At 54.3% G+C, this 27371-nt stretch overlaps 1 protein-coding gene across 1 annotated transcript; it reads left to right on the forward strand.

Annotated features, from left to right (window-relative positions):
- The first annotated feature begins 1375 nt into the window (after nucleotides 1-1375).
- Nucleotides 1376-27340, forward strand: LOC130600119 (myomegalin). Its single transcript, XM_057411185.1, has 38 exons — nucleotides 1376-2647; nucleotides 5833-5952; nucleotides 7648-7767; nucleotides 8003-8095; nucleotides 8209-8424; nucleotides 8925-9083; nucleotides 9446-9559; nucleotides 9784-9921; nucleotides 10237-10416; nucleotides 10710-10904; nucleotides 11788-11931; nucleotides 12985-13063; nucleotides 13590-13672; nucleotides 13854-13970; nucleotides 14401-14538; nucleotides 14876-14988; nucleotides 15738-15865; nucleotides 19629-19720; nucleotides 19843-20003; nucleotides 20105-20420; nucleotides 20496-20664; nucleotides 20784-20900; nucleotides 20985-21441; nucleotides 21678-21913; nucleotides 22145-22196; nucleotides 22510-22727; nucleotides 23115-23309; nucleotides 23806-24015; nucleotides 24193-24324; nucleotides 24459-24578; nucleotides 24671-24848; nucleotides 24931-25055; nucleotides 25274-25375; nucleotides 25556-25743; nucleotides 25990-26127; nucleotides 26201-26339; nucleotides 26462-26508; nucleotides 26792-27340. The coding sequence occupies exons 1-38, from the start codon at nucleotides 1499-1501 to the stop codon at nucleotides 26822-26824; spliced, it is 6711 nt and encodes a 2236-aa protein (XP_057267168.1). The 5' UTR covers nucleotides 1376-1498; the 3' UTR covers nucleotides 26825-27340.
- Nucleotides 27341-27371: the final 31 nt, after the last annotated feature.

Here is a 27371-nt window from a genome sequence, read left to right on the forward strand (position 1 = left end):
AGAGGGAGCAGCCCCAGGGCTGCTCTGCTTTGCCCAAGAGATTGCGACCCCTAGCTGTCTCCAGTGCCATCTTGGGGCCTTCCCAGTCCCTGAGCATCCCCTGCCCTACCATCACTTTCAGGAGGATCGAAGAGCTGACCCAAGAGCTGGCTGCCACCAACCGGCTTGTGGAAATGCTGTCAGCTGAGAAGCAGGACCTGCAGCAGCGCCTGGAGGAGACCCCAGCCATGGTGGGGAAGGTGGGTGGCCAAAGCACGGGGGGACCTCAGCTCGGCATCCTGGGGAGGAGCGTACCCGCCCAGGGCTCGGCTGGCAGTTGTCATCCCAGTCCCTTTCTAGGGCTGTGGCACGTCCAGCCCGGCAGCATCGGGTGTTTGTACAGCTGTGCCGTGGTGCTGGGGCAGGGGGCCAGGAGGTCCTTGTGCGCGGTGTCAGGGGAGGGACCACCCCCTGTAGTCCTTCGGCTGGTGTTGGTGCTGCCTGCGCCTGTCTGCCAGTTAAATCCCAGGTCTCAAAATACCCTCAGCAGCCCGGCACGGTGCCAGGTAGGATCTGGGGGCTGTGAGGGATTAGAGCTGCATGTTCCTGGCAGCCGCACAGCTCTGTTTGTGCTGTGTCTTGGTGGCACATCGCTGTCCCCAGCAGCCATGAGACATCACTGCGTGAGCTGCCCGCACAGTGGTCCTGCCAGAGGACCCCGGTGTGTGCCCACTGCGTGGCACGGGGAGCCGTGCAGGTACCGGTGCATGGGTGCAACACCTGCCCCTGCGCTGCCTGCTGGGGCTGGGCATTGGCACTGGGACTGGAACTCGGCACTGACACTCGGGTGGGGACCTGGCGGTGGCACTGGGATAGACCCTGGCACTGGGGCTGGGGCTGGGTCGCGGCAGGGGCCCTGCACTGTCGCTGTCACTGTCGCCGCCCTCCGCAGCGGCAGCCTGACGCGGGCCCGGTGCTGGCCGCGGGCAGACACTGCACATGAGCAATACCTGGGCTTGTCGCCTACAAATCCCGGCAGGCGCAGCGGCTGCCGCGCACGCGTGGGGCTGTCATCGGCCGCCATCTTGAAATCTGAGCCAGAAGCTGGGCGCCGCCGTGGCAGGAGCATCGGCGGCTGCGGCGGGAGGAGCGGCGGGGCCTGTGGGGCAGGGGCAGCGGGGCAGCCCGCGGTGAGGGGCAGCCCCGGGGAAGGGGGTTCGTGAGGAGAGAGGGGCAGCCTCCAGGGGCGGGGAGCTGTGAGGAGAGGTAGGCAGCGAAGGGAGGGGCAGCCTGAAGAATGAGCAGCCCTGATGTGGCTGAGCTAAGAACAAGATGCTGCAGGGTGGGATGTTTCTGTAGCAGCGGGAGTCTCGGCGTGTCACTCACCCTGAAAGGGGGGGGATTGATGGGGTGAGAAAAGAGCTGTACCCTAGGAGATGCACTGAGTGATCAGTTAGAGGCCTTAGCAGGGTCTCTTGGGAGCCCCAGAAGTAGGTTTGGGTGCTGCGAAGGAGGGAGGATGAAGGAAACTTGCCGGATCTGTGCCCGAGAGCTGTGCGGCAACCAGCGGCGATGGATCTTCCACACGGCGGCCAAGCTGAACCTCCAGGTGCTGCTCTCCCACGTCCTGGGCAGGGAGCTGTGCCGGGATGGCAAATCCGAGTTTGCTTGCAGCAAGTGTGCCTTCATGCTGGACCGCATCTACAGGTTCGACACCGTCATCGCACGCATCGAAGCCCTCTCCATCGAGCGGCTGCAGAAACTGCTGCTGGAGAAAGACCGCCTCAAGTTCTGCATCGCAAGCATGTACCGCAGGAACAATGAAGACTCTAGCACAGATGACAGAGCTGGGGATGGGACTGTGGACCTTTCTAACCTGCCTGATGCACGGTATGCTGCCCTCCTCCAGGAGGACTTTGCTTATTCTGGGTATGAATACTGGACGGATCAAGAAGAGCACAGCTTAGAGCCACACAGCTGCCATGCTTCAGAGGGAGCGAGCAACCGCCCGCGGCGCTGCCGTGGCTGTGCTGCACTGCGGGTGGCTGATGCTGACTACGAAGCAATTTGCAAAGTGCCACGAAAGGTGGCCAAAAGCATCTCCTGCGGGCTGTCCAGCCGGTGGTCAGCCAGCATGGGCAACGAGGAGTCATCTGTGTGTGATGTGGCGGAGTCTGCCAGTGCCAGAGTGCCCGTAGATGGGGAGAGCATGGAGGAAGGCACACCTGCATCCTCTGTTGAGTCCCTGGACACGACTGTGGAGGCAAGCCCTCCACAGCAGAAGGATGAAGATGCAGATAAGGGGGTGAAAGGGAATGGGAAGTGTGATGACTTCTCAGATGACCGCATGACCCCGAACTCTTCGCAGAGTGGGAACAGGCTTGAGTTTGCCCTCAGTTTGATCAAGGCTTTGGACTACAAACCCCTTCAGAGTCCTCGAGGCAGCAGGCTACCTATTCCTGTGAAGTCCAACTTGTCCTCTGCCAAGCTCAGCCGTGATTTGGCAGATGGCAGTGCTTCTGCTGGCTTAGCGTGCGCTGGATCTGCCTTCCTGAATGCAGACAGAAAATCCTTTTCCAGAGCTCCTTTGGGTGTTTCCCTGGAGATTTCTGAACTGCAGGAGCTGTGGGATGACCTCTGTGAGGATTATATGCCGCTGCGGGTACAGGTAGAGGTCATTGTGTTGCTGTTCTACTGAGCAGCGTCCATGTGGCCTGACGCTGAGCCCACTGGGGATTGTTCTGTGCTGAGATAATACAGATAGCCATGTGTGGCTGAACCCAGAGCTAAGAATAGGCAGCTCCATCCTTTTTAGGTGTGCTGCTCTCTCCTCTGTCATTCTCCTGTCATCTGTTTCCTCCTTGTGTTCTGGGAAATTACACACTCCCCTCTTCCATCAGCTCTCGCTGTCAGTACCACCTGCTCTAAGGTGCGTCTAAGGTCTTTGTGTGCTTTGTTTTCTGCTGTGAAAACACCAGTTTCAGTTCAGCTTTCTCTTTAAGACATCAGTGTGACTTTTGCCCACAACCAGGGGGAGTGTTTTAAGCTCCTGGGCATGTGTTTTCCAGCAAATGTGTTTTCTTTGTGCCTGGGTAATGGTTCAGCATGAGGAGGGCCTGCCTCCAGAGCCCTGTCTCTGCACATCAGGCCTCCAACCTGCCTAACGTGCAGATCCACACAGGGACCTGTGGCACATGCCCTGAGGAAATGGTGTTTTCCTTGCAGGTGGATTTGTGCCAGAGGATTTGTGCCAGTCTGGTAATGACTTTAGGGTTGGTATTCTAGATAATGGGTTTATTTTCTTATCCTTTGAAAAGACTCATCAGTTGGTGGCAGGTGTTGCTGAGTGGCGATGAAAGCTCATGCTTCCAAGGGACTTCCTGGTGCTGTTATCCACCTTGATGGTAGTCCTTGATGCAGCTCTAGATTGCCTCTGCTTTGCTGGCTTTAATGAAATTTTCATTAGCATGCAGTCAGAAAACTGAACTTCTAACTCCTTTTGCCACTTTCCTTAATGAATAGAAGGCCTTAGTCAGTTTCAATTCAGGAATATCCATGTCAGCCTAATTGCATTCCCATTAGCAGCCTTAGTGCTGTCTAATGCTGTAGGTAGCCTGGGGGATTAGAAAAATGCTTGTTTATTGCTATGGCAACGATGGCTGTACTGAATTATGTTTCTTATTCAGGCAGTGCTGCTTGCTGTCCTGTCTGCCTGGGCGTTTCCCAGAGCTGTGTGATGTTTCCACAAGCCTGCTCAAGAAATGATGCTGGGAGGCAATGTAGAAAACCTAATTTTCAGCTGGTGCACAAAGGCGTGGTGCTGGCAGGCGGTGGCTGAGGATGTGGAGCAGAGTGTTGGTGCTGCTCCTGTGATCTGTGTCACCTGCTACTAATTTTCACTGTTAGGGATATATTTACAGCATAAAATTTTCTCCTGCCAGTGTGGTGCAGGCAGCATGGTGCATTCATGGCTTAGCTCTGTGCCACGCACTGCCATCCTCATATGGGAATGGTGATGGAGGAGTTTCTGCAGTCTCTAGCCTCTGCTGTCTGACTATCCATGCCATGAATTCATCGTGCAGGACTTTTTACCGCCTGCTCCTTGCTGTGGCAGCAGCAGCTGTGGTCCTCAGTGCAGGTTCTGGCTGAAGGGGAAAGGGCTTAATACTTTGAATGGCTTTAACAGCAAAAGTAAGAAGTCAGATGCAGCTACTAGACTCAATAGTTCTTGTATAAATGATTCTTCTTTCTCTTTGTACAAACAGCACTCTTTCTAAAAGTCAGGTCCTGCTGTCCAGTGATACATATGCATCAGTGCCTTTCTAATAATGTTCCCTTATTGCTTTTGAGAAACTGCAGTTCTTTAATCTCACTGCTGTAAGCTACAGTGAGAGCAATCTGGTGTTGGGGAATCTGATCTTGTAGGTACTGTCATCTTGGGCATTTTCTTGAACCAACGGTTCTTCCCTGTCGTCATTGCAGCCGCAGGAACGTGCCACCAGACCAAGCCTTTGTCAGGCACACTCTTGCAGCTGCCTGTGATGCCATGTTGGCAGCGAGGGAGGCATTGCTGCACTGACAGCCAGTCTTTTACCCACTGTTCTGGGTAAACGTGAGTTCGGCAAGCTTAGATAATACCATGAATATTATTTTTAAAGAGGTGTTCTGTGTAGGTTAGTGTGTGCTTGCATTGCTGGAGCTGTGCTGAGGAGACATTGCCAGTAAAATGCTGATGTAGGAGAAACCGCTGGGGAGCCGTGCTCCTGACATGGCTGCAGGGAAGCAAGGGAGGCAGCTTGTGCTTTAGAACTTTGGACTCTTGAGCTGGCTCTGCCTTTCTTTTCCCTGCTCTTAGTTTTTTGCAGGCTTTCTGCTTATTTTTCTTTGGAATGTGCAAATTGTGAGGAAAGGTATATTTTTCTTTCTTGTTTTTTTCCTTTCTTGTTTATTACTATTCTATTTTCTTTTCATCAGCCATTCGTATGCCAGATTCCAGCAGCTCTCCCTGTCTCATCCAAGCCTCCTGGGTGGGCATATTTGAAATTACCTGCTGTGACTGTTCAGGTTTTCACTAAAATCTTAACAAAACATCAGGGTAAAGGGAAGCATTGCTTCTGCATGAGAGGCTGCGCACAGCCCTGGGGGAGCTCCCCTGCACTGCCTTTCCCAGAGGCAGTGTTTCTGTGGCTGCTGAAGATGAGGATTCAGTCTGATGGGGTTAATCAGAGCTGGCTGTTCTCCCTGTGCTCTGCTGCCTGGAGTTGGTGCTCCTGTGTGAGCTCTGAAAAGCTCTGCTGTGTTCTCATAGCGTCTGCATTGCAGCCCTGTGTTTGCTAGGGCTCCCACTTATAAGAGACACCAGTACAATTGATCAGTTCATCTTGTGTTGCTGATGATATTTGGCAGTATTGAGCCCTGTGAGATCTGGGGTGGGTGGCTGGGTTTGGATGTTGCTTTAAGGAGTTAACAGCAGGAGGGAGCAAAATAGTAAGAGGGGATGACAAAGGGATTAGGGTGTGCTCAGCTAGCAGGGTCTGGCAGGCCAAGCATCAGGAAGTAAGCTGCTTCCATTCCCAATAAATGGGTATGTGTCATGAAACAAACCTCAGCTGTGGCACTGAAATGGCTATGGTTTATGGAGCTGCAGGGAATTGCACATGGTATGAGTGCTGCTCCCAGTTGCATGGGGAGATGCAAAGGAGAGCCTGGCCTTCCACCCAGGTTTAGGGAGGCATGGGCATCATTATGTTTTGGAAACGTTCAGAAAAGCACAGTGGGGTCTGTGAAGGCTGGTAGCTGAACAGAGGAAGCCAATGCAAGAATTGAGCCATTTCTTGAACTTTTTCCTTTCAGAATTTGCAGGATGAACAACAGCAGCTGGCTCCAGGTGACCCTGCAGCAGGGGAGCACGTATCCCATCTGCATGCTGCAGAGCTGCAGGGCAAGATCCAGCAGGTTGAAGCTGCCAACCAGGTATTTCTTCATGAACAGCAAATTCAGTGCCTAGTGAATCTGTTGTAGTTAGTATTGGAGGGTGCCTCCTAGCCTGGCCAGAGGCATCTGCGCCTCTGTTACAGCAAGGGTGTGTGCTGACACATGATTCTCAGTGTTGTCTGCCTGCTTGAGTTAAGGGCATTTACCTTTTTTCTGCAGCTGAGCTGTGTAAATTTTCCATGTTTATTTTTGCAAACCATTATTTTGGTAGAACTTCCCACTTGTCTGGTGAGCCTTCTGAAGGAGAGATACATACAGCTGTTTCTCTGTCTCTTTAGGTTTGCATGGATTGAGCCTGGTGCAGGAGAGAAGGGCACCTGCCTTTTGGGACAGTTGTTGCCTTTTTTGAAGGAGTAAGGGAGATCAGTGCAGGGGCAGGGGCATGTTTTCATTTTGATTTAAAAGCTTTCTTGGGGAAGAAACACGAATCTGAGTTGTCTTGAGGCAAATCAGATTTAACATGTGTTACAAGGCATAGACGTTCTTAGTCATGCTCTTAAACTCTAAGGTAAGTTATACCTACTGGGAAAACAGAGGGGTTAAATGGAAAAAAAAACCATTTGGATGTGATTTTTATTTAAATCTGGAGATGGCTGTAAGCTGTTGGAGCTGTCTGGACCACAGTGGTTAACAGGGAAATAGAAGCTCAAGACCCAGTAAATGGGGTTGGGAGTGTTTAAACAGGTTAGGGGGAGTACCTTGTAGAGAAGAGATAACAGGACAGGTGTGTAAACTAATGAGCTACAAAAGTAAATTATGTTGCAGCACCAACTGCTTAAGAAATTGAGGCTTGAGTAAGTTTTGAGGAGGATGTATATCATGTAAGATTAAGAACAGATTTAGAAATGCTAACTAGGAGTTGTTTAAATGCACGTGTGCTGCTTCATGAACATTATGAAGAGAGCAGAGAACTGTCCTAAACCTGCTTGAGATGGTAGTCTCTTTAGAGTGAAAATGTCAAAGGCAGAAGTTTCTTGGGTTGTAAACCAGCCACAGAAACTAGTGAGGTGTTCCCCTTTGCTTTGCAGCTGTGTTGTTGGCATGCTGGCACTGGCTAGATTCTGTTGTGCTGAAGCCAGACTTGAGGCTGAACAAGCCACTGATCTGATCCAATGTCGAATTACCTAGACCAGCAGGTGCTGCAAGAGTGCCTGAGTGGTCAAAGACGACAGTAAGAGAAGGGGCAGGAAGACTGTAAGAAGTAAAGGGGACAGCTTTTAGCGTGTGTAGCTTCTTCATGTTGAAGATCTCTTGGGAAGTTTTTGGGCTGAAGCAGTCCTTTTCCTTTTAAAGGAAAAGAAACAAATGACAAAAGCTGGGAAGGCTGCTGAGCAATCCCAGCAAGACTCCTGGAGTACGTGGGAGGCAGTATGGTACGTTAACCTAAACCTGGAACCTCTGCCCCGAATGGGGGAGCTGCAGTGAAAGGACCAGAGCACTGAAACAGTCTTGTGGAGGAACTGAAGGCCTTGTGTGTGCTCACTGGTCTCCACCCAGCTCACACAGTATTTACATATTCTAGAGGGAGCCACGTTAATCTTGATCTAGTGAACACCTGGACTGTATGGACTTGAGTAAGGAGTAGAAGCACGCCTAAGGTTGTTTATGTGGAGCACTAGGCAGGATTAAAAAAAAAACCAAAAAGCAAACCCCCAAACATATTTCTGTCTTCAGTTGTTACAGGAAAAGCTGAATGGTTTGAACTTTCAATTAAAATCTGTCCAAGAAACATCGCAGAGGCAAGATCGTACAATCCAGAGTCTGAATGAGGCCCTGAAGAGCAAAGAGAGCAAGGTAGTAGTTCTGGGCGGACGTAGTGGTGCTTGCTGAAAGAGGAAAGTGTGTTAGCCCTGCCGGTAGTGGCTGAAAAGGAATGCTAAACCAATTGCTGGGTATCCTGCTGCTCATGAAATTATTTCTTGCAAAGCTCTTCTGTGTGATGCTCATGTCAATCCCCACTGGGGGCCTGGGACAAGAGAGTTTGTGCTTAGTTTGCCAATGACTCTGCTTCCTATCCTTTGATTTTTAGACAGAAGAACTTTACCAAATCATTGAAGGGCAGAATGAGACAATGGCCAAGCTGCAGGACATGTTACACAGAAGTCATCTGGGACAGTTGCAGGTATGTCCCTGGAAACCCTCAAATATATCAGGCTTCGTTCTGCAGGGATCCTGATTTTTAAATTCCTCTTGAGAAATGGACCATTGAGTTTCTGTGCTTCCTGCTCTTGTTAGATTTCGGAGAGCCCACTCTCACTGCAGGAGCAGCAAATGTCGCTGCTAGATCTTCAGAACATGGTTTTCTGCACCAAGTTGGAGGTGCAGAAACTGAAAAGAGCTCAGCGCCAGAAAGAGTATCAACTAGCTGAAGCCAAGAGAGCATCCCAGCTCCTAGAGACCATGGTGTATGAGGAAGAACAGCAGAAAGAGGCAACCTGGAAACACAACCAGGTAATAAGGCAAGCACTTAGCCTGGAAGTCTCTGGGCTTACATGACTTATGAAGCACTAATGTAGTCAGTACTCTGTTCTCGTTCATCTTTTCTGCCTGCACCAGTCTGTGACATGTGGCAGAGAGAATTCTCCAGCCTTCTTAGCTACATATCTAGGGATTTAGAATGGGCAATGTATGGCAAATCTGAGTATGTTGTCACTTGTATGTCTTTGACTGGTGCAAATGTCCCATCTCTCGTTGTGATGTTACAAATATCCACTGCTGCACAGGTTAGCTGTGATTGACTAAAGTTTTGCTGTGGCCTGAGCAAGGTGCTTAGATGGAGGGATATTCTGGGAAATGAAAAAGAAATCAAACTTACTCACTATGGATGTGTGCTTCAAGATGTGAAAGCTGTGATGTTGCAGAACACCTTTGGCTATTTCCACAGCCCCTGTTGCCTGCTGTTTACAGGTTTGTGAGGACTGACTGCCAAGGTGTATGCTTTTCCCTTGCAGGAGCTGCGTACTGTGGTACAGCAGCTGCAGGCAGAGCTTCAGAACAAGGCTCAGCAGCTTCAGACTGTGGAGTGGCAGAAGTGCCGTGAGCTGCAGGCCCAGGAGCAGAGAGTTCAGCACTTGAGTCAGCACCTGGCTCACAAGGAACAACTTCTCCAGGTGAGATGCAGAAAGATTCAAGTTGAGCATAACTAACCAGGGCCCCTGCTCCTCCTTTGGTATTTGATGATGTGAGAATGAGTCTGTGGTCTTCACATGTGCCCTTTGAAGAAGGCAAGAGATACTTCTGGGTTCCCAATATGTGGAAGAAGGCACAAGTAACCTCAGCCCACAGTGATGCCTGATGAGCCCTGGTAGGCACTAGTCAACCGGCCCCAGGCGCTGGGACTCTACCACCCTTTAATGTAGGGATTAGAGCAAGTGTAGGGTGGAGGTAGTTAGCCCTGATTCTCCTGTGCTGCTCTCTGAGGGTTTCTGGCCTGACAGTTGTATTAGGGTGTGTGTGTGTGTGTCACATATAGGAATCGAGGGAGCTTCTGCAATGCCAGCAAAGCTTGGACAAGAGCCCTGCAGCCATGAATGCCATGCTGGTGAAACTGCAACAGCGAGTCAGTGACAGGGATGCTGCTCTGGAGGTGAGTACAGTGTGTTGGCAATGTCTCAATTTTCCCTGAGGCTCAGGCTTTGGGCTGCCATCAGTGGTGCAGCCCCAGGGATGATCATGTCTTCTGTGTGCTTTTTGTGGCTCAGCCTTCCAGAGGAGCCCTCTGAAAGGGAGAGCTGAGGTGTCCCACACAGTGAGTGGTGGGCTGCAATGCCCTACTACCTCATTCTGAACAATTGCCCCCTCTCACCCTAGCGAGCAGTAGATGAGAAATTCTGTGCCCTGGAGAAGAAAGAGCAAGAACTGCAACAGCTCCATCTCTCAATAAGGGAGCGTGGAACTGACCTGGAGAGGCTGCGCAATGTCTTGTCTAGCAACGAGGCCACCATTCATGTGAGTGCTTGTACCTGGGCATGCAGAGTCCAGCCTGGCTGTGGTGTGGTGCTAGACAGACCTTCCTGTGAATGCTCTGGTTGTTGCTGGGGAGAGCTGATGCAGGGTGTTGGCCTTCCTCTGGCCTTGTGTGCAGGGCAAGTTCCTGTGTCACTCATGTTTTTTAGGTTGGGTGTAGAAGGTGAGTTTAGTGTCTGAAGAGGATGGCATGAATCTGTGTGACTCCACTAGCAGGAGGCACTGGTATTTCAAGTTTTGCTTAATTCAGGATAAAGTCTCTGTCCCTGGTTGAGCTGCTTCTGTTGTGGTCCCCAGAGCCTGGAGAGCCTCCTGAAAGCCAAAAGCCTGGAATTAGAGCAGGTCTCAGCAACCTGCCAAAACCTCCGCTGGCTCAAGGAAGAGATAGAGGCCAGATCCTGCAGCAGGCAGAAGGAGCAGGAGGGAATTATCCAGCAGCTGCAGACCTGCCTGCATGACAGGAACAAGGAAGTAGAGGTAAGGCCTTAGCTTGGCTTCCTGAGCCTTCAGCCAGTTTGTCTGCAAAGAGAGTAATCCCAAACCAGAGACTCCTGGCTGCTTGCCTCCTAGGAGGACTCTTGAACCTGTGCCTAGTGCTTTGGAAGCTGGCTGCTTTTGACACCTGTAGATACCTGTGTTTGCTGGGATAGCTGTGTTTGCTGTGTAGCTCTCTCAGCTACACCCAGGCTGAAGAGCAGTTTGCCCTTGAACAGCTTGTAGTTTGATGGTAACAGTGTCTCTCCATCTCTCCCTTCCTCCCCCTTGTTCAGGAGCTTACAGCAACTCTGCTGTGCAAGCTGGGCCCAGGACAGAGTGAGGTAGCAGAGGAGCTGTGCTTGCGTCTCCAGCAGAAGGAGAAAATGCTGCAAGAACTTCTCAGCGACAGGAACCGTCAGACCATGGAGCATGATGCTGAAATCCGGGAGCTGCTACAAGCTGTGAACACCAAGGAGCAGCAGAGCAGAGTGAGTTGTGTGCTGTGCTGCAGTGAGGAAGCTGGGGTGGATGACCCTGCCTTGCATTAAGCAAATAGAAGCTGCTCTCTGGCTGCTGTTTGTGTAGCCTGCTGGAGCTGCTGAGTATTGAAGAACCATGTGAGATGCCATGAGCCATTTCTAGGTTGGTCCTAACCCATTGCTTTAGAGCAGTTATGAAGCAGCAGCTCTTGTAGTGTCAGGATTCTGTCATCAGGTGGATAAGGCAGGGTTTGTATGTGTGGTGAGGAAGGAGGTGCAGACCCTTCTAGATAGCCATGCTCCTGGGCTTGGGACGGCAGAGGGACTGTGGGAGGGTTGCTGCTACATGTCTGTGTCACCAGAATAGGAAGGAAGACACAGCTGTTCCTTGTATAGTGCAAAAGTCTGAGGAAGTTCTGCTCATTGCCTCTTAACTTAAACATTAATCAAAGTAGTGCATGGTCCCGGGCATGTAAATGCCACTTAAAGAGCCACTGTTCCTACCCTGCCTACTCTCACACAGTGGGTGCAGTTCAGTGTTACCCAAGATACCTTGTGTTGAGTTTCTTTTCATAAAAAGGGGGCTAAAAGGCCAGGCAGTGCCTCCTCCTCATTGTTTGTTCTCTATCTTTCTCCCCTCCTAAACTGAGATAAACTGAGGAGCTCATTCCTCTGTAGGCAGAGGGGCTGAGCCTTGCTGCAGCTGTCTGGCAGGCAGAGATGGGAGGGCTGTAGTGGAGTAACTGTGGGTGACCTGGTGCAGTAGCTCCCAGGCTGATTTACAGAGCACTTCTACTCTCAAGTGACAGACATAGAGATGGCTTTTCTTAGTCCCTAAGGAAGCTGAGGGACCGAGATCCTACCATTTCCTTGATTTTTCCTGCTCAATCAGGTGGCTGCTGAGAAGATGGTGCATGCTTTGGCTGAAAGGGGCTCTGAGTTACAACTCCTGCGGCAGCATGTGTTGCGGAAGGAGCCTGTTGGGACCCAGTTGGCTGGTGCCAGCCTGTTGAAGCAGGACAAACAGCCCATACAAGTAAGAATTGTGCACTGTGTTTCTTTGCCTATGACCTCAGGGCTCCAGAGAGAACTGATTGCCCCAGAGGAAATGGTAGAGAGTGGAGCACCACAGAGAATGATAGAAATCAAAGTGGGATCAGGAAAGAGAGTTTCTGTAGGAGAAAAATTCAGGAGCAGAAATGCTGCCTGAATATTCTGATCTTGATGGCACCAGCCTTTGTCACTCAGTATCTCCTTTCTTTTTGATTAGGTAGTGGTTGAGTCTGTAGGGCACATGAGAGTATGAAAGAAATTCACCCTCTGACCTTCCAGCATTGACCCAGTCCTTCCTTGGGCTGGGCTGCCTTGCTGTGTTGTAATCCTCTCACTGACACTTGTCACATTCTAGAGGGGACAAGCAAGCTAATTTTAGGTCCCACTAATTCTTGGCAGAGCCTGTTGGCTGTTTGCTGTCTCCTCCACAATTGGAGTGATATTTTTAAAGCAGCTTTGCTAAAAACCCCTTTGAGGGTGAACACAACTCCAAGGCTATACATATGCCACGCTCCTACTTGAGCAGCTGTTAATGGTTTATTGGTGAGCTGATGCGTTGAACATTTTAAAGCAGCTGTAAACAGGTTGCTCATTTCTATTCCCAGGGTCACAGTAAGCTCTAGAGACTTCCAGAGGCGTGTATATGGGCCAAGCTCTGTGTTTTCCTTCCTGCATGGTCCCTGTGGACCACATCCTTGGATAAAGGGATAGGTCTTTGTAGAGTCTCGATTGAAAGATGGGCTTGCTGCATTTGAGTGAAACCTGTTTAATCCTTACTATGAAGGCAGACACTACCAGCAACTTTCCAGTGCCACGTAAAACAAGGCCAGTGCCCTTTTGCCCACATGCACAGCTTCTAGGTTGGGTGCAATTCACTTGTCCCCACTGCTTGGCTAGGTCCCCTTCACTGGTTTCTCACATTTCAGAGGTGTCAACAAAGCAGACAGTAGCTGTGCTGAAGTCCTGGAGCTCTGGGGAAGCTGCAAGTGCCAGCTCCCCCATAAGGATGCAAACCTAGAGGTTTTTGTGTTTTCAGGAAATACTGCAAGGAGCTTGTGGAGCCACAGCCATTGCTGGACGCCCACAGGGGGACAGCAGCTGCAGGACAGAAGGGGGTGAGTGTGTTGACAGCTTCTTTCAATGTCCCCAAACATGACCGGGCTTTTTGGTGTGTGGGAATCATTGTGAGAGATGAAAGACCTTTGAGCAAAAGTGAGTATACTGAAATAAAGCTGTGCCTCCCCTTTGGGTGGTGGTTCGGGGATGTCTAGGGATGTCAGTATGGGAAAGGCTAGTACTGGGTTTGAGGTGAGGTGCTTCTACTCAAGAGTTGATGCCATCCAGTGAAGGGCTTTTGACTTTATGGCTCAGGCTGGGTGAGACAAGTGCAACTGGTTTGGGTTTTGCCTTTGGGGCCATGGCACCTGAATTTGCCAGGGGTGGGACAGCAGGCCTGGGATGTTCCTGTTGCTTGGGACTACTGTTTAAGGATCAAGCAGGGAAGAAAAGTGTTTATCAAGAGTGCGATGGGCAGCACAAGCATTGTGGACCTATCTTGCTGACGAGGGATTCTGTCTGATCCTGGGGTCAGATCTGATGCATGCTGTCCCTGCTTTAACCAATCTGTCTTTGCAGTTACAGTGTCAGCAGCAGAGCTGGAGAAGGATCTTGTTAATGCCAAAGAGGAGCTGGAGCTAATGGCAAAGAAGGAAAGAGAAAGCAGGGTGAGCTTGTTCGTGGAACCTGTGTTGATCTCTCATGCTTACAGAAGATCATTGGGCTGCCTATCACTGGAGGTTTTGGATCCTCTTCTATTGTGAGGGTACCCCCAGTGAGAGAAATGGGGCAGCAGCTCGCAGTGGGGTGTTTACTGTCGAGTCTCACGGACTTCTCTTCCTCCCCTAGCGAGAGCTCACTGCTCTCCAGTCTGTTGTGGCCACACAGGAGGAAGAGCTGCAGGTGCAGGCCTCAGATATAGAGTCCTTGACCAGGACCATTCAGATCAAAGAGGACCTCATCAAGGTGAGATAATGTGCTATGCTGGGTCAGGTCTGCCTGGGAAGGCTGCAGAGGAGTGTCTTCTTTCCCCACATCCTGAAAGTAACGTGGCTGGCTCTGTCCATGGAAGGTATTGCTGCCTACAACTTTCTGTGTTACTTTGGCCAGAAGACAAAGGCCCCAAACCTCCAGAGTGTTGTTATTTGGTTCTCTGTGTACCAAACACCCTTCTTTGAGAGTCCTTTAAACAGAGTGCATGTCCCTTCTCAGTTCCTGCTCCAGGCTGTTTTCTGTGCCTGATACACCCTGGGTGCTTTGGCATTTCTTTCTTAGGAGACCTGGGTCTTTCCAGACAGTGGAAACTTTTGGTAGTTATGTTCCAGTGAGGGTTACAAAGGTCCAACTGTCCTAACTGATTCCTTCTTCAATGAACTCTCCTGCTGTTGGTTTTCAGGATCTTCAGATGCAGCTGGTGGATCCTGAAGAAATTCCAGCTGTGGAAAGGCTGACACAAGAAGTGCTAGTGCTTCGGGAGAAAGTGGCCATAGCAGAGTCACAAGGACAGGAGGCTGCTGGAAACAGAAGGCAGCAGGTAGTGTGCCATACGGGGTGAGCTTGGATGTGTTTGCATTTCTGCTGGTGCTCAATTATGAGGCTTTGTTTTCAGCCTTTGGCTATGCTGAGGTGTGCTTGGTTTTGGAAGCTGGCTGTGTATGATAGGGGGAGTACAGAGGAGAGGATTGGTTCACTTTAGCACTTGTCTCAAGGGAAGTCTTTTGGGAGTCCAGGGGTGGCACTGATCAACTTGATCTCTCGGACACAAGCAAAAGAGGAAGAGAAGCTCCTGTCTCGCTGGGGCAGCCAGATGCCTCTTTTGATTTCTATCTCTTTTTCTGAAGTGTTGCATCTTGTCTTTTCTCTCCAACCAGTTGTTACTGATGCTGGAAGGGTTGGTGGCTGAGAGGAATCGGTTAAATGAGGCTCTTCAGGCAGAGAGACAGCTCTATGGCAGCCTGGTAAAGTTTCACACACACCCAGACAGGTAAGTGGGGCTGCCATAGCTCCATGCTGCTTTGCTCTGCTGCTGTGACAGGCCGGGGTCATCCCAGGGGGCAGTCCCCAAAGCGGTGATCATTCTGTGAGTCTGAGGGCCTTCACTGGGAAAGAGGGAGTCAAGGCAAAGAACCAGATAAATGCAGTTTTGGTAGTCCAGATTTTTGGCTGCCTTCCTCCCTTGAAAAAGCTGCAGTGGCCAGCTTTAAATGCTGCATAAACTCTCCCCATTGCTACTTCTTGTTCAGGCCCTGAGATTTCCATCTCTGTTCCCTAGTTTATCCCTTCCCAGCTCAGTTTCCCACCCACACTTGGCCACCTTTCAGAGGCTGCTGTCAAATTCCCAACCAGCTGTTGGGTTGATAAGGATCTATGTAGGTGCTTATCCAGGCTGCAGCCCCGCAGGGCATTTTCTGTCCTCTGAACTAATCCTCTGCCTTGCATGGAGCTGCAGCCTCTGGGATATTTGAGCTACCTGATAGCGAGAGAGTACATAAGTGGGATGCTTGGGTAAGTACTGAAGAACAGCTGTGACTAGGAGTCCCCTACCATGGGCTGAAGCCTTTTTTGGGGGTGCCTGTGCTCTGGGGAGGTTTAGAGGTGAGGCAAGAGCTGGCTGGGGAGCATGCAGGGCCTGTGCCTGGAGTAAGTGCCAGTCCTGGATGGAGGGGCCGGTTTCATTTGTGCTTGCTACAGCCTGTCTAACCCTCTTCCCTTCTGTGCGACATGTCTGGTTAGCGCTGCAAGAGACCACACTCTGCAGGTGGAGCTGCAGGGGGTCCATGAGCTCCGGGGACAGCTGGAAGAAGCTCTGGGAAGAAGCTTGGAGTGTTTGAGCAGGCTGGATTCACAGGGTGCCATAGGAGGTGGGGAACAGGAGCGTGTGAGAGTCCTACCCCAGCATGCCTTCTGAGCACTGGCGCTCGCCCGCCTGCCACGGAAACGGTTCACTAACTGAGCGCCTGTCTCACTGACTCTGGGAGGGTGGCTGTGGTACTTAGTCATGGTATGATAGAACTGGTGCAGGGCTTGTTTTGGATTTGAGCTGCTTCGGAAATGGCAATCTGCAATCCACCTGTGTCTCGTGTACGTTCCTGTCTGACCCACCCTGGTGGCCACTAATGTATTTGCACATTCGAATCATTCCATTTTAGCTGATTTCCCTCTTACCTCCCTTCTCCTCCCATCCTAATGGGCCAAATAAAGATTCCCTTTCTCTGAAGAAAGTACCAAATGTTCTCTATCATCTCCCAAGTGCATGAGTGTGAGTTTTTGTACTCCCCTACCATTTTTTTTACCCAGTGACATCCCCCTCTGGGTTGATGGTGGCTGGTCCAGGAGGAGAAGGTGTATATGGAAAAGTGGGTTCCAGAGCCAGAGAATTTGAGAAGGGCCACAAGACCTGGTGCCACTTGCCTGTGACTCTTGCACAAGTCTTGAGTGTGGAACTAACAATTCATTTGATGCTTAAACCAAATCCTACTTCAGTATTGATGATTTTTACTGATTCTTTTTTCTCTAACTATAAGCAGTTTCACCTCAGCCTGTGAGTACCTTCAAGGGAGAGCTCTCTCCTGTTTTCAACAGATGGTCTGGCATGACCGAGACCTGTCCCTGCTCCCACAGTCTGGGCTGGGTTTGCTCCATCTTGCACACATCTCGCCTACAGGCTCCACATGCCCCTTGGCCAATGGGCAAGACCCTATTCCTGCTTTGTTGGGGACAGTCCCGCTTGGCAGCATTACATACCTTGTCTAGGGTATCTTTCACCTCCTCTGGGAGTGTTTGAGCTGGTGTGAGAGCTGAAAAATGATAGCAGCAACTTTCCAGTGACCAGTGCTGCCCATGTGCAATGGGCTATGGGTTAGCTGTCCTACTCGGTCACTTCTCAAGGTAGCAGGAGTGTATTTTGAATCTTTGAGTATCTGCTTCTCCCTGATGGGGAAGCTGAACCAGGAGGTGATAGAGCAGAAGAGCTCTGTCTTGCTGGGCTGTGTTACCTGGACCTGTGACTGCTTCACATGGCACCACCTATTCCATGCCTTGCAGCTGTGCTGAGGTCTCTTCCATGCCTCGGGGATAGGAGGCAGCACAGCTTTCCCTTCACACACAGCAGGTCAGCACTGCTCCTCTGGGTCTGCACCTAGCTGCATGGTGAGTTCAGCAGTTCTCGTGGCCTGAAGGGATGCAGCTGGTGGCTGCTGGGCAGCTCTGGTACTTGGTTAGCTTTTCCTTTCTTGTGTTTCATCTAATTCCTTTCCCCTCACTTCTCTGTTTAGCATCATCTCATTCTCCTTCTGCCTCTGCCTTTGTAGGAGCCTTAGTGTGTCTCTGTCTTTAACCTTTCCACATTCCCTTCTCCATCCTGGCTCTTATGCCCAGCTGGCTGCCTGGTCCTTTGGGTACCATGGAGCCCAGAACTCAGCAGGGCATGAGGGAAATTTTAGCTGGTGTTCTGGCAGCTCTTACCTCTTGTGTGTGTGTTTTGTGGCAGGTCTGTCCCTGGCCTCTGTTGGCATCACTGCTGCAAAGTGCCCTGGAGGGATGCATTATCCTAGGCTAAGGTGTTTCAACTGCTCTGCTCTGTTCCTTAGGGCTTTCTTTCATGCCTGATATCGCTGGCTGTGCACTCCTCTGCCCTGTGGGAGGATCAGCCTGAGAGCAACCTCTGTCAAACTGTGCAGTGCTTTGTTTGTCTCACCTCTTTGTGGAGGTCTTGCTTTCCTCTCTGTATTTCCCTGTGGGCCTTGTTTCTCTTCCCTTGTTTCCAACAGCATGAAGACTTCCAGTGCACCTGGGAGGCCTGTGCCTGTGGGCCTTATGCAATTCTTAAGCCATGCAGCTAATTCTCTTTGCCCTTAAGCTTGATGTGAAAGGCAGAGGAGGCTGTGAAAAACAGTTCTGGGGTTGCATCTCCTGCCTCCTTTGCTGGTAATATTCAGAGATCTGAGCAGCCCCTGAATTTGCACCTATCCTCCTGTACTCCTGCTGTGATGGAAGGTTCAAGCATTTGGTGAACAGTAGCCTGTGCACAGACTGCCCAATGTGTCCACTTCTCTGCTCCCCCAGCATCAGCTTCCTCATCTCCTCTTCTCTTCTTCCCCTGTTATTTTTCCTTAGGCTTTGCTCTCCCTTTTTCTGCTGCAGCCCTGGAAGCCTTTCAGAGCTGCAGGTGAGGAGAGGGGTGCTGTGTCGTGGCACAAGAGGTGGTTCTCCCATGTCCCCACGGCAGTGGTGTGGACTCTGAGCTGTCCTGCTCTGGTCTCAGCTATGGTGACCCAGCTTGAGCACCATGTCCGTGTGGCCCTCAGCCCCCCAGCAATGCCTGCAGCTAAGGGGCTGCATCCACTTACTCTTCAGGGCCCCGCAGGCATTGATCTGTAGCCCTTGATCTTTTGCCACCCAGCAGGTTGTATCCCTGGGGGCTTACAGGGCCGTGCTTTGTGTATGCCGAATGCCATGCTTGAGAGCTTGAGAGCTGCTGCTTCGCTGTGGTGCTGCTGCCACTTCCACCTGCCTCTAAGCATTTTTGTCCTGGCACAGCACTTCTCTACGGTGTCTGTCCTTGCTCTGTGGGGCACGGGTACTGTGGTGCACAGGCTCCACCACATGGAGTAATGTCTGCCCAGGCTCAGCTCTGATTTTTGCAGCCTCCTGGCAGTTGCTTGTCACGAGTGGATCTTCCGAGTGTGCCATCATCTGTGTGAACAGTGTGCTGTGCTCCTAGCTGGTACTCATCTCTCCCTCCCAGGAGCTCTGCATCCCTGCTGGTTTCTCCTTCACCAGCAATGTTTGGCCTCTCCTGCCAGCATTTCTCTGTATTCCTGTGCTCTGTGTTCAGCCTTTCCTGGGAGCTCTCGACCTGCCACATCCAAAACAGCTGCATCTCCAACAGGCTGTGAAACTTGGTCCTGCACAGCCCCAGGGGATGGTCTTGGGCTCTGTGCAAGCTCCCCTCTCCATAGGGAGAAGAGGGATTGGGGGTACACCCAGGTCAAAGAGCAGGCAGGGCCCTGCAGCTGGGTGGGAGGAAAGCTGCCCAGACAAGGGGCACAAGGCTCTGCACAAAGGGGTCAGGAGCAGAGCTGCGTGCAAGCAGAAACACATGACCTCAACTCGGCTCTGGAGTCCTGCATGTCCTGGGGTATGGTACGCAAGTGTCCCTTTAGCTTTGCTGCAGTTCTGTAATGCCAGTGCAGGACTTGCAAAGAGCTCAGTGCCATGCATGGCAGCAGAGTGGGTGACATGGGCAGGGTGGCTGTTCGTGCCCTCCCTGAGCTTCCCCTGAAGGTGATTGTGTGAGGTGTGCCCTATGCTTCTGCCAGGTTAGTGCCTGACCAAGTGCATGCTGCTGCTGGTTGTGGCTTACGAAGTGTCTGCAGGATGGGTGGCATGTATGCACGTGTGTTGGGCCAGCACAAGGTGCTGGGTTGAAGCTCCAGCATGCAGAAGAGGGATGGCAGGGCACACACACAGTGGAGAGACCTCAGTCCTGCCTCCGCACTACTCACGTATAAGATCCGGCTCTTGCCCTTAGGCTGCCCGCAGTGGCCATTGGCATCACCAGGAGGAGAGGACAGAGGCAGTGCTGCCACTGCTTTGAGTGCGTTGTGCTGTGCTGTCCCCTAGGTCAGGCCACAGGCACAGACACTGATGATGCCAGCACCAACTTTACCCACAACATCAAGGAGGAGGCAGCCCATGGTGTGGCAACCCAGCACGTGAGTCAGGGCAGTGGGAGTATGGGCGGCAGAGTGCCGCACAGGTGGCACTGCACCACTGCTGGACGGTGTCCTAGCCCCTTCAGAAACATCCCTGTCACCCTCTGCCTTTGTCCCTCTAGAGCAGCCTCCAAACTCGCAAGGAAAGAGGGGGCACTGAAAGGACCCTGATGGGGACCACAGCGCCCACTGTGCCAGAGCGGGAGCTGCGGGCGGAAGAGGAACTGCGGGAGCTGAAGGCGCAGCTGGAGGAAGCCGGCTTCTCCTCTGTCTCCCACATCAGGCAAGAGCCCTGGGAAATTTGAGCCATCAGGTGTCCGCAGTTTGAGGGGGTATCCTGCATCCCTGCTGCTGCCTGCCCTTCACAGTGCCTTGTGCCCCTAGGAAGGCGATGCTGAGTCTTTACCTAGAGAATGCAGAGCTGAAGGAGCGGATGGGTGAAGCCACGTCGCTGCTGGAGAATGGGGAGCAGGACGAGGCTGGGCTAGGCGGCCCCTTGGCCCCTGAGCCGCGCAGGCTGCCGAGGAAGAGCGGCAGTGCCCTCTGGGACTGCCCAGCCGGCGGCAGCGAGGATGTACAGGGAGCTCCAGCAGAGCGGGGAGCTGTGCCTGCCAAACGTCCAGCGCTGGAGGCACGATCCCGGGATGACATGGCCAAGAGACCCTGCCCTGGCACCCTAGGCAGAGGGGACAGGAGTTCTGTAAGTGTCCTGGGCACAGGGAACAGAGATGGGGATGGAAAGGGAGAGTTCAGAGTCTTATCTTCCCTCTCGAAGGTGGAGGGCACGGTCTCTGTTGGGAGCTGGCCAGGGCTAGGAGCAGAGCTTCGCTCCCAGGTGGCACAGGGACAGAAGCAGTGCCAGGAGCTGAAGGACAAGCTTGCTGCCTCGGAGGCCATGGTGCGGGCACAAGCCGAGCAGCTAGAGAAGTGCCATGTCCTGCTCCGTGAGTTAAAACCCCAGGCGGGATAGCGGGACTGTGCTCTGCACACTGTGCTGTACACAGGGCAGGGATGGTGAATCCTGGTTGGGGGGGGAACCTGAGCTGATTGTACTGCCCAGCAGGTGAACCCCACACCCAGCAGCTCAGCAAGCAAGTGCAGGTGGACTTCCAGGACCTGGGCTATGAGACGTGTGGGCGAAGTGAGACCGAGGCCGACCGGGATGAGATCACAAGCCCTGGTAAGGAAAGCCAAGGCTCTGGGGATCCTTGTGCTTTGTTCAGCCAGCGTGGAGAAGTGACACTGTGCCCTGTCCCCTCTGCAGAGTGCGAGGAGCCAGATGTATTCAGTGAGCCTAGCCTGGGTGAGGAGCTGGGGATGCCCAGAGCGAGCAAGGCTGCCCAGAAAGCCATGGCCTCGGCAGATGTGGGCGCCCTGCACCAGCACATCCAGGACCTCAGGGCACAGCTGCTCAATGCCAACAAGGTGATCCAGAGCCTGCAGCGCCGCACCCGCTCCATCTCCGTCACCAGTGGCTACACCTCGGGCGCCGAGCGGCCCCCGCCGGGTCCCACAGTCCTGGCCTCCCCGGCGCGCAGCCTCACCGACGAGGACGAGGGCTGGCAGTCCGACGGCCACAGCGCCCTCTGCCCGCCCGCCCTGCGGGCACACCGCGACCTGCAGCACCTGGTGCACCGCGTTGCCCTCCTCGAGGCGCAGCTGCCCGCAGCCAAGGCCGGTGGCGTTTTGCCCAAGGAGCTGCAATCTGCCACTTGGCCGGGGTATGGCCGCTGGGAGCGGGACCAAACGGGGGGCTGCGGGCGTCTCCAGGGGGTCCCCAAGCTTGGTGACTTCTTGCTGCATGCTTTTCCTGCAGCCAGACTCCTGGGGTGTTTGCACGGCAGGGCAGAGCCCCCAGTGGTGGATGGTGCACAGGCTCCCTCCACAACACTCTCCATGCCGTGCTCTCTGGGGGTCTGGCAGCCCTCTGAACCCCCCTCTTGCTGATCCCTCCTAGGAAATACAATTCGTTGATTCAAGCGCAGGCTCGGGAGCTCTCCCATCTGCGGCAGACGCTGCGGGAGGGCCGCGGGGTGAGCCGCAGCCTGGTCCAGCACCTGCGCGATGCCCTGCGGTCCTTTGAGGACCTCCTCCGTGGCACCGACATTGACTACTACCAGGGCCAGGGCTTTCGGGAGCAGCTGGCTCAGGGCAGGCAGCTGGCTGAGAGGCTCAGTGACAAGCTGGGCACCAGTAAGTACCTTTGCGGGGTGACACTGAGGGCTGGACATCATGGGGCATGGTGGGCTGGGAAGGGATGCTTTGATGGGTTCTGTTGAAGGGTTTGGGACATTTGGCCACCTTGTGTCATGTGGGCTACCCACTTTGATCTGGGCTGTCCTGTCTTGCTATAGCTCTGTTTGGGAACAGACAACCTGGGTCACAGAGACACTGACTAGCTCGTCTCTGGCTTGTTTTTTTCAGGAGATCGATGTGACAGAGACGATAAAACCAGTCACGAACTCCTGGCACTGAGGTACCTGTTCCTAGGAAAGGCTTGGGAGACCTGTTCTGCATGTGCAACACAGGCTGTCACTGCTTTTGGGGTGGGGATCTGGTGTACCTTTGAGGTCTCTCCTCCAGACAAATATTCTAGGGCTGCCTCTGCTCTGGGGATGGGGAGGGAAGCCCCAGGCTTGGGCTGGGCACCCCATGATTCAGGGCAGCCTTGCAGCAGAGGTGGGATGCAGCATGTGGGGTGTCATACTGGAGTGTGCACAGCACAGATGGGAAGAGGTGTGGGATGGGGGTTACTGCCCTGCCAACTCTGGCAAGGCTCACCTTCATAGGCTTAGCCGGGAGCTCCAGGAAAAGGAGAAGGTGATTGAGAGCCTGGAGGTGAAGCTGCAGGAGCGCTGCAAGTCCCCAGGCAGCAGCCACCCACCCTCCGAGTCATCCTGCTCTGCCACCAGCTCCTCCTTTGTGTCTGATGGGCTGGAACCCTGCTCTGATGGCGACACAGCCAGCCAGTGCAGCCAGTGCTATGAGGAGCCCGCCCAACACACAGGTACTGCAGAGTGCCCAGGGGGCACAGCTGTGGGCTGGGGGCACCAGTACCTCTGTAGCATGTGGTCCCTGCAGCAATGGGTGCACATCATGCCTGGGCAGGGGCTGCCTGTGTGGCACTGCACCTCTCTGCCAGCCTTGAGGGTGGGTACACAGCACCTGGAGCTGCAGGGCAGCATCTCGGGGGGGGAGGGGGGAAGGCAGGGTACCGCAGCCCTGCAAGGCTGGGACCTGACCGACCTTGCATGGACTGTCCCACCCTGCAGGGCCTCCAGGTATGGGGACTCAGCTGCTTGGGGTGCATCAGTGTCCCCTGAGGAGAAGCGGTCCCTGCCAGGCTGAGCCAGAGCTGTGCTAACATCTATCTCCATCTCTCTCCTGTCTCTAGGCCTTCACGTTGACTCCTTGTCCAAACCCATTAGTGCCCCCCTGCCTACACTGGCCCCTGGGCTGTCCCCATTCCTGCCTGCAGGTCCGCCCCCTGCTACAGTACCCCTGCTCCTGGGCTGCTGTGGGAACCCAGTCTGCTCCCTGGCTGAGGCGCAGCAGGAGCTGCAGGTGCTCCAGAGACAGCTGGGAGAAAGTGAGCGTGTGCCTCCAGAGTGGGGTTGGTTCTGCCCCTCTCCTGACCTCCCTTTCCTGCCCTGGGCTTTCTTCTGCTTCTCAGGGCCACTGCTTTATGGTTTGGTCCCATCACTGTGGGAACTTGTGGCCCTCATGTAAAGAGGGCCTGGTGGGTGGGATGGACCCAGCCTAAGGCAGCACTAGCCCTTGGAGTGCGCAGCTGCACATCTTGGGGCCTCTGGAGAAGGACTTGTTTTGTTAGTTGTTGCATAGCAGTGGGGCTGACACCCTCCAATTCATATCATGCAACCAGCAAGCAGAACAATCTGCTCTTCAGGGGGAATGGGTTTGACCAGGGTGGGGGATGAATGATGGGGGATCACCATGGGAGGGACACTGGGCTGCACTGTTAGGCAGAGAAGGGGGCAAAAACCACATGGCGGGAGTGTGTTATTCCCATTCTTCTCCCTGTCCACTGCCCTCCTGCTCTTCACCACTTTCCCTTGTGCATGCAGGTATGATGCTACCCATGGCACCAGCAAAGCCCACAGCCCCACTGGGCCCCTTCAGAGAGGGCAGCAAAGTCCCAGCAGCACCCTGCCGACATGGTGCACTGCAGAGCCCCAGGGCCACTGAGACCCGCACCCTCTGGGACATACCCTCTCCTGGCCAGCCACTTTACAGGGCCCTGCCATCAGGGTACCCCTCCATCCAGAAGCTAACAGGTGAGGTCCATGTTGGAGAACATGGGGGCATCCTGCCCGGGTGTAGGTAAATGGGGAAGAGACCCAGCACCAGAATAGCTGCGGGACATGGCTCTGATATGGGATAGGTTAGAGGGGATGGTGTGAGGCAGGTGGCACAGCTATCTCTGCCCTGAGCCATATCCATTGCTGTGGCAGGGGCAGATCTGCTGGAGGAACACTTGGTGGAGATCCGCAGCCTGCGCCAGCGGCTCGAGGAGTCCATCTGCACCAATGACCGGCTCCGCGAGCAGCTCGAGCACCGCCTGGCCTCTGCCGGCAAGGACAGTGGTATGGTGCTGCCCTGGGGCCAGGGCTGCTAGGGGGGCCCCAGGCTTTGCACACCCCATTGCCTGGGGAGGGTGCTCACTCTGTGTATGGCTGGGTATTGGGGAAAGAGAATAAGCACTGGTCCCCCTTGACAGGATTGTCCAGCGATGTCTATGCCCAGTCACCGGAGCTGGGGCTGCAGTTGAGCGGGGAGAACAAGGCTCTGCGTGAGGACAACCGGACCCTGCGGCTCCAGCGTGACCACATCTCCCAGGGTAGGGCTGGGCTGCCAGCATCCTGGGGCTGTGTCTGAGAGAGCATTATCTGAATGTGGTGGCAGTGACACCTCCATGGTCTCTGTCCCCAGAGCTGACGCGGGTGCAGGAGGCACTCGTGGCTGCTTGCTCCCGAGCCCGGGAGGCTGAAGCAGAGCTGGAACAGAGGCGCGGGAAGCAGCAGAGGCTGGCTGAGGAGCTCGCTGAGCAGCAAGAGAATGTCCGGCAGCTCCGGGAGGAGCGGCGCTCTCTGCAGGAGGACAGCAACAGGTAAGATTTGGGGCACTGTGGCCAGGGGGCCGGCAGGGCTGGTGGCTTGGCTGGCACTGGATCCATGTGTCACCCCCTGCAGGCTGCAGCACACGGTGACGCTCCTGCAGCAGCAGTGTGAGGAGCACCGCCTGCTGCTGCAGACACTGCGTGCAGAGCTGCACGCCTACGAGAACCTCCCTGGCACCTCTGCCGAGACCCGTGCAGGTACAGGACTCGCCCAGCCTCCACCACCAGCCCGCTGCCCAGCTACTAGTCTTGGGGTGCCTGGCCCCTCTGCAACCCTGAGGCAGGCCCAAGCACTTCTGCGGCAGCAGCAGGAGAGAGGTGGCCCTGCTGGCAAGCAGAGAGGGCGGGCAAGACCCCAGCAGCCCCAGGCACAGAGCCACGACTGTCTGCAGGGGCTCAGATACTTCTTATTCTAGGCTGCTTCCCATCTCCTCCAGTGCGGGATGTTGGCACAAGTTCAGCAGCACCCCTCTTCTCCCCACTGTCCTCTGACATGTTTGTGACCCGGCAGATGGACGGTAGGTCCCAGAGCCTGCCCATGCCTATGCCTCAGGAGCTGCTGAGACCTGACAAACTGATGGCAGCACCCTTGCTGAGCAAGGGTGAGAAGCCCAGGGCAGAGCTAAGCCTCAGGATGGAACAGGGAGGGCCACAGGGGAAGCGGGCAGTGGTCCTACCTAACCCTGCTTGTTCCACAGGGCCACGTGGGGCAGACCCACTGGTGAGGAAGAGTGAGGGCCCAATGAGGGCTCATGTCATTGGCTGCCTGGACACCTACCGGGCCCTGGAGCAGCACATCCTGGAGGGGAAGGCGCTGGCCTGTGAGCTGATGTGTCTCACGCGCCCTGCACATGGGCTGCCCAACTGCCTGCTCCCGGGAAAGGAGGTAAAGTGTGGGCAGGACAGGGCTGGCAGTGGCTGGGGGCCAGACACTCTGAAGACCATGTGTAAAGTGGCCCCTGAGCCCAATATCAGCCCTGAGGCTTGCAGGGCTGGCAAGCAGCTGGCAGCCTCCAGCTTGGGGGCTGCTGTTGGTACTGCCCCGCAGTGGTGGGCTGGCCAGGGTGAGTGTCTGGGTGCAGTGGGATGTAGGTGCCCTGGCAGCGCCCGCTCCCGTACCCCTTTCCCGCAGGCCCTGCAGTGGACAGGCACAGGGCCCCTCTGGGGCAGTGCCAGCACCCTGCACGGCATCCTGGAGCAGTGCGTGTCTCTCCTCGCTGCCTTCTGGAGCACTGTGCTGCCCATCAGCCCAGCCCAGCACCAGGGCAAGGTGAGCACAGGGGAGGGGCTGGCGGGGTGGTGGAGCTGGATGCTCGCTGCTCATCATGCTCGTGTTGTCTTAGGAGCAGGTGCTACAGGGGGAGATCGCAGCGCTGCGGGCACAGCTCTCTGAGAGGGAGGACGCTCTGCAGAGCACCGCCGAGCGGCTGCGCAGCACGGCGCAGCTCAAGGACAGCATGGAGCAGTTCATTGTCAGCCAGTGTATGTGGCCTGGGTGATACCCTGCTGTGGGATGGCAGGGCCAAGCTGGCCTTGTCCTCATGTGCCTGGGGTGGGCCTACAGTGCGGGAACATCACTGACCACCTCTCTCTCCCCCTCACAGTGAGCAGGACCCACAATGTGTTGCGCAAGGCTAGGACAAACCTGGAGGTGAGTTTGCCCTGGCGGATAGGGTGGGATAGGGTCAGGTGCCCCTGCCCTGGTGAGCCCTGAGGGTGGGCACAGATGGCAGACACCCCATGCTCTGCAAGCAGAGTGGTGGATGGCAAAGGGTGCTGAGGGGCCCAGTTGGGTGTAACATATATGTGTGGGACATGAGGACCTATTTTCCTTGACTGTCCTTGACTGCTCCATCCCCAGGGCACAGCAGTCCTCCAGTGCAGGCTTGCTCGGACACCACTCCCTCTTACTGCCACATGTACTCTCTTGCCAGGTGAAGGCCCAGCAGGCCCTGCCCGTCGCTTGAGCAGGGCTGGGAGCAATGCCTCCACTCACGGAACAGCCTGCTGGCTGCTGAGCCATGCCAGGCCAGAGGGCTGGAGAGGACCCTGTCCCTGCTACTCCAAGGGGTAGGGTGGACAGGGGTCTGGGCAATCCAGTGCTACATAGCTAGTGGGTTTGGGCTGCTGCAGTGGTTGCATGCCCTCCACCTGTCTTTGCTTGGTATTGCAGCAGCAGCTGCTGGCTTGGGCTTTGCCTGCCCCATGCGTCAGTGCTCGCCCCTTTCCACCCACAGTACTTAAGGTGGAGTGTACAGCCCTCCACATCAAGCACCTCTCACCCTGGGACTTGGTCCCATTTGTAACCCTGCTGCATACCCGTCCCTGCTATTTGATGTATGTATATGTATATAGACAGAAGTATCAAGAGCCGCACTTTGGGGCCTCTCCAGGCATGCTGGGGTCCCAGTGTGGGAGGATGTAAGAAATGCCACATTCTGTTCAGTGGCTGAAGAGTCCCCAATAAAGGTTTCCTGCAGGTTGTGGTGTTTCTGGCATATAGGTCTCTGCAGC

This window comes from Pezoporus wallicus, unplaced genomic scaffold, assembly GCF_028554395.1.
Source record: "Pezoporus wallicus isolate ANWC-B61680 ecotype Strahan unplaced genomic scaffold, APGP_CSIRO_Pwel_v1 contig_8779, whole genome shotgun sequence".
Taxonomy (NCBI): Eukaryota; Metazoa; Chordata; class Aves; order Psittaciformes; family Psittacidae; genus Pezoporus; species Pezoporus wallicus.

Bases quoted from the DNA above. Each gene is read 5' to 3' on its own strand.
- LOC130600119 (XM_057411185.1), top strand. From the start codon at position 1,499: ATGAAGGAAACTTGCCGGATCTGTGCCCGAGAGCTGTGCGGCAACCAG. The intron at 15,866-19,628 runs GTGGGGAACAGG...GCTGTCCCCTAG, and splicing joins TTCACAGGGTGCCATAGGAG to GTCAGGCCACAGGCACAGAC. The intron at 24,849-24,930 runs GTAAGATTTGGG...CACCCCCTGCAG, and splicing joins CTGCAGGAGGACAGCAACAG to GCTGCAGCACACGGTGACGC.